This window comes from Nerophis lumbriciformis, linkage group LG06 (genome assembly GCF_033978685.3).
Source record: "Nerophis lumbriciformis linkage group LG06, RoL_Nlum_v2.1, whole genome shotgun sequence".
Lineage (NCBI taxonomy): Eukaryota > Metazoa > Chordata > Actinopteri > Syngnathiformes > Syngnathidae > Nerophis > Nerophis lumbriciformis.
Genome location: NC_084553.2, coordinates 27675951 through 27685950, shown reverse-complemented (window position 1 = coordinate 27685950; position 10000 = coordinate 27675951). Strand labels below are relative to the sequence as shown.

Here is a 10000-nt window from a genome sequence, read left to right as displayed (position 1 = left end):
GCTTACGTGCAATGATTTCTCCAGATTCTCTGAACCCTTTGATGATATTACGGACCGTAGATGGTGAAATCCCTAAATTCCTTGCAATAGCTGGTTGAGAAAGGTTTTTCTTAAACTGTTCAACAATTTGCTCACGCATTTGTTGACAAAGTGGTGACCCTCGTCCCATCCTTGTTTGTGAATGACTGAGCATTTTATGGAATCTACTTTTAAACCCAATCATGGCACCCACCGGTTCCCAATTTGCCTGTTCACCTGTGGGATGTTCCAAATAAGTGTTTGATGAGCATTCCTCAACTTTATCAGTATTTATTGCCACCTTTCCCAACTTCTTCGTCATGTGTTGCTGGCATCAAATTCTAAAGTTAATGATTATTTGCAAAAAAAAACATGTTTATCAGTTTGAACATCAAATATGTTGTCTTTGTAGCATATTCAACTGAATATGGGTTGAAAGTGATTTGCAAATCATTGTATTCCGTTTATATTTACATCTAACACAATTTCCCAACTCATATGGAAACGGGGTTTGTATATACGTACATATACTTTATATATATGTATATATATATATACACATACACCCCTTTGTCCACAACTGCGTGAGCAAATAGTCAAACAGTTTAAGAACAACGCTTCTCAAAGTGCAATTGCAAGAAATTTAGGGATTTTAACATCTACAGTCCAAAATATCATCAAAAGGTTCAGAGAATCTGGAGAAATCACTCCACGTAAGCGGCATGGCCGGAAACCAACATTGAATGACCGTGACCTTCAATCCCTCAGACGGCACTGTATCAAAAACCGACATCAATCTCTAAAGGATATCACCACATGGGCTCAGGAACACTTCAGAAAACTACTGTCACTAAATACAGTTGGTCGCTACATCTGTAAGTGCAAGTTAAAGCTCTACTATGCAAAGCGAAAGCCATTTATCAACAACATCCAGAAACGCAGCCGGCTTCTCTGGGCCCGAGATCATCTAAGATGGACTCATGCAAAGTGGAAAAGTGTTCTGTGGCCTGACGAGTTCACATTTCAAATTGTTTTGGGAAATATTCGACATTGTGCCATCCGGACCAAAGGGGAAGCGAACCATCCAGACTGTTATCAACGCAAAGTTCAAAAGCCAGCATCTGTGATGGTATGGGGGTGCATTCGTGCCCAAGGCATGGGTAACTTACACATTTGTGAAGGCACCATTAATGCTGAAAGGTACATACAGGTTTTGGAACAACATATGCTGCCATCCAAGCGCTGTCTTTTTCATTGACGCCCCTGCTTATTTCAGCAAGACAATGCCAAGCCACATTCAGCACGTGTTGCAACAGCGTGGCTTCGTAAAAAAAGAGTGCGGGTACTTTCCTGGCCCGCCTGCAGTCCAGACCTGTCTCCCATCGAAAATGTGTGGCGCATTATGAAGCGTAAAATACGACAGCGGAGACCCCGGACTGTTGAACGACTGAAGCTCTACATAAAACAAGAATGGGAAAGAATTCCACTTTCAAAGCTTCAACAATTAGTTTTCTCAGTTCCCAATCGTTTATTGAGTGTTGTTAAAAGAAAAGGTGATGTAACACAGTGGTGAACATGCCCTTTCCCAACTACTTTGGCACGTGTTGCAGCCATGAAATTGTAAGTTAATTATTATTGGGAAAAAAAAAAAAAAGTTTACGAGTTTGAATATCAAATATATCTTTGTAGTGTATTCAGTTGAATATGGGTTGAAAAGGATTTGCAAATCATTGTATTACGTTTATATTTACATCCAACACAATTTCCCAACTCATATGGAAACGGGGTTTGTATATACATATATATATATATATATATATATATATATATATATATATATATATATATATATACATATATACATATATATATATATATATATATATATATATATATATATATATATATATATACTAGGGCTGTACGATATACCGGTACTAATAAAATACCACGATACTAATGGATTGAAATCGGTACTTTACTGCGTTTGAAAAGTACTTTTTTTAAAATCATGCCTGTCCATGTGTGTTAACTTTTCTAACCACATGTTGATTGTAGAGGGATTACTTACTCAAATAAAAGCTCTACATAGCCTTCAAATTGTTTCGTTTACAAGAGCAAAGGTCAAAACTGTTAGTGTTGAGACATACTGAACACACCTCAGAGGTGGTGTATTTAGGTCAGAATACAGGGAGACTACTGAAACCTTTGCACCAGCAGCCGTTTAAGATGATTAGCAAAAATCACCATAACAATCTCAGTGGCTACTACTTAGCTTATTAGCGCTTGCCAAAAATTACTTGGTCCAAAAATAAAACAAGAACAATTGGACCTAACCTGGTGAAACAGATCCATGTCGATTTCAGCCTTCGCCTTCCAGGATTTTTCATCTGAAAGAGAAGATTGTCTTGAAATGTGACAGGGAGCCATAGACAGAAATCATGTTTTAAAAACAGGTATTTCTTACCGGAGATATTTTCTTGAAATATGACTTCGGCATCTTTGAGAAAATTTTTGCCAATGATGAAGAGCTCCTCCCCGCCCCTGACTGAACAGCTATGCAGTGATTTCTTCAGAATCTCAGGTACACCTGCTGGCTGGGCTGTTAAAAGAGCAGGTATGTACAATATTGATTAAAATCAATGTTGGAGACTGAAATGCGCCCTGTGACTGAATGATGTTTGTTTCTCCTAACTGCCACTAACTTGACTCTTGGCTGAGGTGCCCTTGAGTAGGCATGTGATTCTCTAAATTGCACCTCACGTGCTGAACTTCAGTTTGTGTGCTTACTACATTTGCAACTATAATAGGAAACAAACAAACGTTACACTTCCAGAAAAAACATGTAAAAATGTCATAAAATGTATAATTGTTTTTTATATGTATTAATTATTTATTATTATGATGTGTCTTTTACTAAATATGGTCACGCATGATGCATTTATCACAAAAAAACCCCACAAAAACATATCAGGCCTTGTGCCTTGGATTATACCATTTTAGTGTAAGCCAGTTAAGTAGGAATACTTGAGATTTTATGTTGACATACAGAATAACTGGAACAATAGCTCCTTCTCAAAGAAACTGTTTAAATGTGCTAGAAAAACAAACTCCAAGGCATTTCATGTACTGTTTTTATGACGGATGTGCACTACACAAAACACAAGAGGTACTTCTATACATGCACATACGCATCTGTAGAAACATACAAAAGCATTGCATACTGTCAAAGAATAAACAAGAGACAGCCTCATACTTCTATTGTTTTGTCCTTTCCGTGTATTGCTCTCGTGTCAGTTCTGTTAATGCGCACAGAAACGTTCTTATGGCTTACAGCCTCTTTCCTGTTTATAAACCACACCCTAATGCTGTTTGCATTATCTCAATTCAAATGAGTGTAATATAGACCTTCAAATATGTTTTAATATCCACATTATTTTTTGCTCCATCCACAAAGACAGCAAGCAAAGAATTTCACTTACTGCAAATGATTGACGACGATGGTGTTTGAAGTGTGAGCACTGAGCCATCTTGACGTGGGATGTTGACCCGAAACACTAGCCTTGCACGTGTACTCTTCTTTTTTGACCCAGCCACCCCAATGCGAGCCTCCACATCAGCATTTCTGAGCTTCAATATTCCAACACAATCCACACTGCACAAAAAATATACAAATATACAGTTTTCATCAATACAAAAGTGGGGAGTCATTAAATGGCTGATAATATGTTTACCTTAACAGTAAACAATCAATTTTTACAATTAAAATTGTGATTTAACCAATTTAACTAAGCAACCAGAAGTATAAAGGTTATAATTAGGTTGTATCCAGTACTTAAAAGAAAGAATGGGTAATGCAGTTTAGGTCAAATGCAAATGAGTGCACGTGATGTATTTAACTTTCAGTCAGTTCAGTGAGTTCAAACATTTTAGGACTTATTAGCATGTGCCAAAGCAAAAACAAGTCTCTATTTGTTTTTTGTTTCACATTCTAACACTTTGTAGTCATACTTGCACTAATCCTGAAAACCCCTAATTGTGCTCATCCAAACAACAAAGTACATACGCTAAGGTCATGTTGGTGCTTGGAGCCAAAGGGACTTCAATGACAGTCGTTCCCCCAATGTCCACCTCCTTGCAGGCTGTAGTGTTGCGGCCTGTTACCCGGCAAGCTTGGTAAAATCCATGAGGCTTGACACGTCCAGAATCATTTCCGACGAACACTTGCAAAACCACATGCTCATTCACACCCTCCAGCTGTAAAACAAAAAAATAATAATAAATGACGTCTACAGAGATGTCAAGATAGCTGTCCAATTAGTGCTAATTGTTTTAATGAGAAAAACATTTTGTGAGACACATTTTTAAGTCATTAACATTTTCAAATCTATTGAATTGTCCATGCACTTTGTCGAGATACAGTAAATATTACGTACAAATTACATGAATGTTGCTCACTTCTAATGTCTTAATTTGATATTTTCCCTCAGACCATTGAGACTTCTGTAATAACTGTCATATTTTCATTGAGTAAAGAAATATGTGTGAAATTAAACAACCCTCAAGAGATTATTTTGTGGTCCAAACTTTATGTTGTCTGAAATCACTTGTACTTCTTTTAAACAGCATTGTCAATACTCTGTCTTGACAAAATAAAGAACCGTTTTGCAGGTATATTAGCTGCACAAAAATTCCTTAACCTCTGAATGTAGTTTCTTAACCAGACTGTCTGGTGATAGAGGAAAGGGCTCCTCATACCTTTATGGTGGGGAAGCTCTGCTGCGATCGGTCCTTCACAGACCCTCTGCTGCCTTCAGTCAGATAGCGAGCCCGGTGTTGAGACTCAGGCTGAATAAGGATCTTCAGCTCCTTCCCTTCACTCTTGGAGGGGTATTGCACTGACAGAACTCCTTTCTGTTGAGGTGTCTGAGGAGCTTCCTGTGAACTGAAGAGCAGACAGAAAAAGATTGCCAAAACCACTGTCTCTTGCATTTAATTGAATCTTTTATAAAAAAAATTATGATGTATGCTGCTTGAAGCCATATTTACTAGGATTGGGACAAAATATTGATATGGTGAATTATCGTGATATTTCCCAATCCAATGAATTATCAATGCGCTCTCGCCCCGTATCCATCCATTTTCTATACATTACCCTAATTAGGGCCTATCCCAGTTGACTTCGGGTAAGAGGCTTAGGTACACCTAGAGTGGTTCACTGCACAACATTGTTTTTCATTACTGTTATCATTATATAGCCCCTAGGCAACTCTTTTATTGCTCCTCATTAGTGAGACGGGTAGCCGTTTTACATGTTATGCAGCGGCTGCTTATTGTGCGAGTGCCTGAAAACTGGGCTGAAGTCACAGAAAAAAAACAAAAACTACCAATGGCACTAATACGGCGGACTCGAGCAGTAAAGTTAAATAAAAAATTAACCAGCATTGTTCAAAATCAAAAGTGTTGACTCACTTTGGCTTTAATAGTTTGAATTGGACAAAGCTGGAATAATGTTGCAGAATGTAAGAGGTGTCTCACCAAAATACAATAAATGGGCGGCACAACAAACATGTACAACCACCTCTTAAATTCTGCAGCAAAATATAATTTCTGACTTTTGTTTGTGTTTCACCTCTATAAACTGACTGATAAACTGCAGCGAGGTTATTTAGCACAATATATGGATAAATGCAGTATCGGCAATGTGATCGGAAGGCATTTATCACATATTGTATCGTGAGGTATCCTGAGATTCCCAGCCCTAATAATTACTATTAATTAATTACACAAAATAAATAAGCAGGGGGAAAAAATATCTGTGCTCTAAGTTATGTCGAGGCACCAGTTAGATCAAAAACAGATTATTGTATAACCCTAATGCAATGTTATTTTTCACATTCTGCCTCTCCTGTTAGAATATAAAAATATTGAACTGTTCATATCTTTGTAAGGGGGTATACCTGCAAAATCAGCAAAATATTAACTGTATGTGTGTGTTTGCACTATTTTGTGGGGAATACACAGTGGATCTATGTAAACATAGTGGCCTCTAAAAGGGGTGGAATATCAAAAATATAATCATATTTAATATGTACATGTTATAGAGAAGTAGTTTTAAAAGACTGACTTGCTGTACAGGAAAATACATAATATATTTACTGAATTTTTTGGAAAACTGACCAGAGTTTTTGTTTTAAATCTGACAATGCAGAAAACATAATGTTGCGGCCTTCTACTGATGATTGTGGTATCCCAGCTTACTCTAACCCTGGCCAATACACCCATTATCCGCATTTTGCCCATGGATCGTAGTTTGGACACCCCTGCATTATGTGCTCATATTAACCAACAGTTGATGGCATAGCTGTGTATGGGCATTTGTTGCAGATATATATACTATATTAATAAGTACACAGTATATTATATTTACAGCTTTACAAACCTTCCTTTTTGTCCAGATTTGTTGTCGGTGCCGAGCTGGGAGAGGACAAAATGTGGGCCTTTGGCGCTGTCTGCATCAAAAACATCCATGCTGGCTTCGCTGGTAGGCCTCGACTTGGGCCCTGGCCTTTGTCTTGGGGTACGTTTGCGTGACTTTCGTGGTACCTCTGTGTTGTCATTGTAGGAGGTTGTGCTCATGATACTGAAGTTGGAGAGAGAGTCATCCATCCATATGCTGTTGCTGTGCTCAGAGTCCAACGTTGATTCTGCTTGACAGGACATTCGACTATCACTAAGCAGATCTTGTGGAGGCGGAGAGATGTTTAGTTCGGTGCGACGCTTTGGTGGCATCATGTGCTGATGTGGCTGGTCCTCCTGGGAGGCCACTCCTCTCTCTCCTCCAACCTCACTCGTAGCCGGGCAATGGCCAACACTGTTGCTGTTACAACTCCTGGCTTCGGCCCCAAGAACCTCTGGTATCGCCCTGCATCGTTTGTTGTCTTCTGTATCAGCATTGCCGCTGTGGACTGTGTTCAGCTCAGTGGCTGAAGAACTACAAAGCTTGGTGGAGCTAGAAGAGGTGGAAAAAGCACTGCAGGGGCCATCCATGGTCATAGAGGAGGACATGCCATCTACAGTGCAAATAATTCAAATGTCAATATCATCGTAAATAGTACATTTCAGATGCTAGATATATTTTTGTTGTCCTATGCTTTGCTTGGTACAACTTTTGTTCAAGCCACTGAAATGTATCCCATTTTCAGTGGCTTTCGTACTCTATGCATTGCTAATGTTTCTGCCAACTCGATCACCGCATCAATGATAAAAATGGCTAGTGTTTGGGGGGATTTTAAATAACACGATGTAAAAAATATCTCAGTCTCCACTCTACAGTGCCATGGACAATTATAAAGCTTGTCTATCTGCAGAACTCCATCCATGCATCCATTTTCTACCGCTTGTATTTCTCGGGGTTGCAGGAGGAGCCGGAGCCTATCCCAGCTGCACTCGAGTACACCTTGCACAAGTCGCCACCTCATTGCAGGGCCAACACAGATTGACAGACAACCATTCACACACTAGGGCCAATTTAGTGTTGCCAATCAACCTATCCCCAGGTGCATGTCTTTAAACTCATAATGAATATTTTTTTCTCTCTGTTCATTTCGAAATCTTGTTATTGTTTGATTCTGAGTGATTTGGTTTAGGAGATTTAAGACAAAAATAGTTAATGGAGCATAAAGATGTTATTATAGAGACGACCTGCAAAGACAATTTCCAATTAAATTTCAAGTTTACTAACAATTCTACCGAAATTAATGACAAAGAATACATTTACTAGACTACTCCGACTGAGAATGATACCATGATATAACTCCCCAATCCCCTCAAAATCCTACTTCCTCTACAGCAGGGGTGCCCATTAGGTCGGTCGATCGTGAGCTACCGGTCGATCACGGAGGGTGGGTCAGTCGATCGCCAGCAAGGCATTAAAAAAATTAAATTAAAAATGAGCAATCTTCACTATGACCTCACTTTCGTCACTTAACTGACATTGACGGGACCCGAGGATCTTGTGAGATGATGCTGGCTGCTGCAAGCTAAGTATTAAGAAAAAAAGACCTTCAGGAAAGCGAGAAACACTTTTTATTTTAACAGACTATGGCGCCGTACCTGCTGCCAAAACCCTGAAGACCGACCGCATAGTCCCTGTCTTCACAATAAAAGCGCTGCTCCATCCTGCCTGCACTAACAAAAATAAGAGTCTCATAAAGCTAGTGCACACAAGCTAGCAAACTACAAAGTTTGCCTTCAATGTATTTATGTGTATAAAAACGAGTATGGAAGCTGGATAAATAAGATGCCAAAAACCAACCTCTTTCTTGTGGTATTGGAGAGAAAAAATTACTTTTTTCTCCTCCATTCAAAAATGTGGAAGTTATCAGCACTATTGTGAATCTTGTCTGATTCCAATCAATGCAAGTCATCAAAATCAGGTAATACACCAACTTGTATTATTGTATTCAAAAAAGAAAGGAATCTACAAACCCCGTTTCCATATGAGTTGGGAAATTGTGTTAGATGTAAATATAAACGGAATACAATGATTTGCAAATCATTTTCAACCCATATTCAGTTGAATATGCTACAAAGACAACATATTTGATATTCAAATAGATAAACATTTTTTTTTTTTGCAAATAATCATAAACTTTAGAATTTGATGCCAGCAACACGTGCCAAAGAAGTTGGGAAAGGTGGCAATAAATACTTATAAAGTTGAGGAATGCTCATCAAACACTTATTTGGAACATCCCACAGGTGTGCAGGCTAATTGGGAACAGGTGGGTGCCATGATTGGGTATAAAAACAGCTTCCCAAAAAAGGATGGGGCGAGGTACACCCCTTTGTCCACAACTGCGTGAGCAAATAGTCAAACAGTTTAAGAACAACGTTTCTCAAAGTGCAATTGCAAGAAATTTTGGGATTTCAACATCTACGGTCCATAATATCATCAAGAGGTTCAGAGAACCTGGAGAAATCACTCCACGTAAGCGGCATGGCCGGAAACCAACATTGAATGACCGTGACCTTCGATCCCTCAGATGGCACTGTATCAAAAACCGACATCAATCTCTAAAGGATATCACCACATGGGCTCAGGAACACTTCAGAAAACCACTGTCACTAAATACAGTTCGTCGCTACATCTGTAAGTGCAAGTTAAAGCTCTACTATGCAAAGCGAAAGCCATTTATCAACAACATCCAGAAACGCCGCCGGCTTCTCTGAGCCCGAGATCATCTAAGATGGACTCATGCAAAGTGGAAAAGTGTTCTGTGGTCTGACGAGTCCACATTTCAAATTGTTTTTGGAAATATTCGACATCGTGTCATCCGGACCAAAGGGGAAGCGAACCATCCAGACTGTTATCGACGCAAAGTTCAAAAGCCAGCATCTGTGATGGTATGGCGGTGCATTAGTGCCCAAGGCATGGGTAACTTACACATCTGTGAAGGCACCATTAATGCTGAAAGGTACATACAGGTTTTTGAACAACATATGCTGCCATCTAAGCGCCGTCTTTTTCATGGACGCCCCTGCTTATTTCAGCAAGACAATGCCAAGCCACATTCAGCACGTGTTACAACAGCGTGGCTTCGTAAAAAAAGAGTGCGGGTACTTTCCTGGCCCGCCTGCAGTCCAGACCTGTCTCCCATCGAAAATGTGTGGCGCATTATGAAGCGTAAAATACGACAGCGGAGACCCCGGACTGTTGAACGACTGAAGCTCTACATAAAACAAGAATGGGAAAGAATTCCACTTTCAAAGCTTCAACAATTAGTTTCCTCAGTTCCCAATCGTTTATTGAGTGTTGTTAAAAGAAAAGGTGATGTAACACAGTGGTGAACATGCCCTTTCCCAACTACTTTGGCACATGTTGCAGCCATGAAATTCTAAGTTAATTATTATTTGCAAAAAAAAAAAAAAGTTTAAGAGTTTGAACATCAAATATCTTGTCTTTGTAGTGCATTCAATT

The 10000-nt window shown here is 39.2% G+C and overlaps 1 protein-coding gene across 3 annotated transcripts in view; it reads right to left on the bottom strand.

Annotated features, from left to right (window-relative positions):
• Positions 1 to 10000, bottom strand: part of nfat5b (nuclear factor of activated T cells 5b) — an 81988-nt gene that overhangs the window by 15552 nt on the left and 56436 nt on the right. For all 3 annotated transcript variants that reach the window (XM_061964019.1, XM_061964022.1, XM_061964020.2), the window contains 6 exons: positions 6461 to 7091; positions 4777 to 4963; positions 4085 to 4275; positions 3501 to 3673; positions 2486 to 2620; positions 2356 to 2408 (listed from right to left, as the gene is read on the bottom strand). In XM_061964019.1, coding sequence (XP_061820003.1) covers positions 2356 to 2408; positions 2486 to 2620; positions 3501 to 3673; positions 4085 to 4275; positions 4777 to 4963; positions 6461 to 7091 — 1370 coding nt within the window. The remainder of the gene's footprint in view (positions 1 to 2355; positions 2409 to 2485; positions 2621 to 3500; positions 3674 to 4084; positions 4276 to 4776; positions 4964 to 6460; positions 7092 to 10000) is intronic.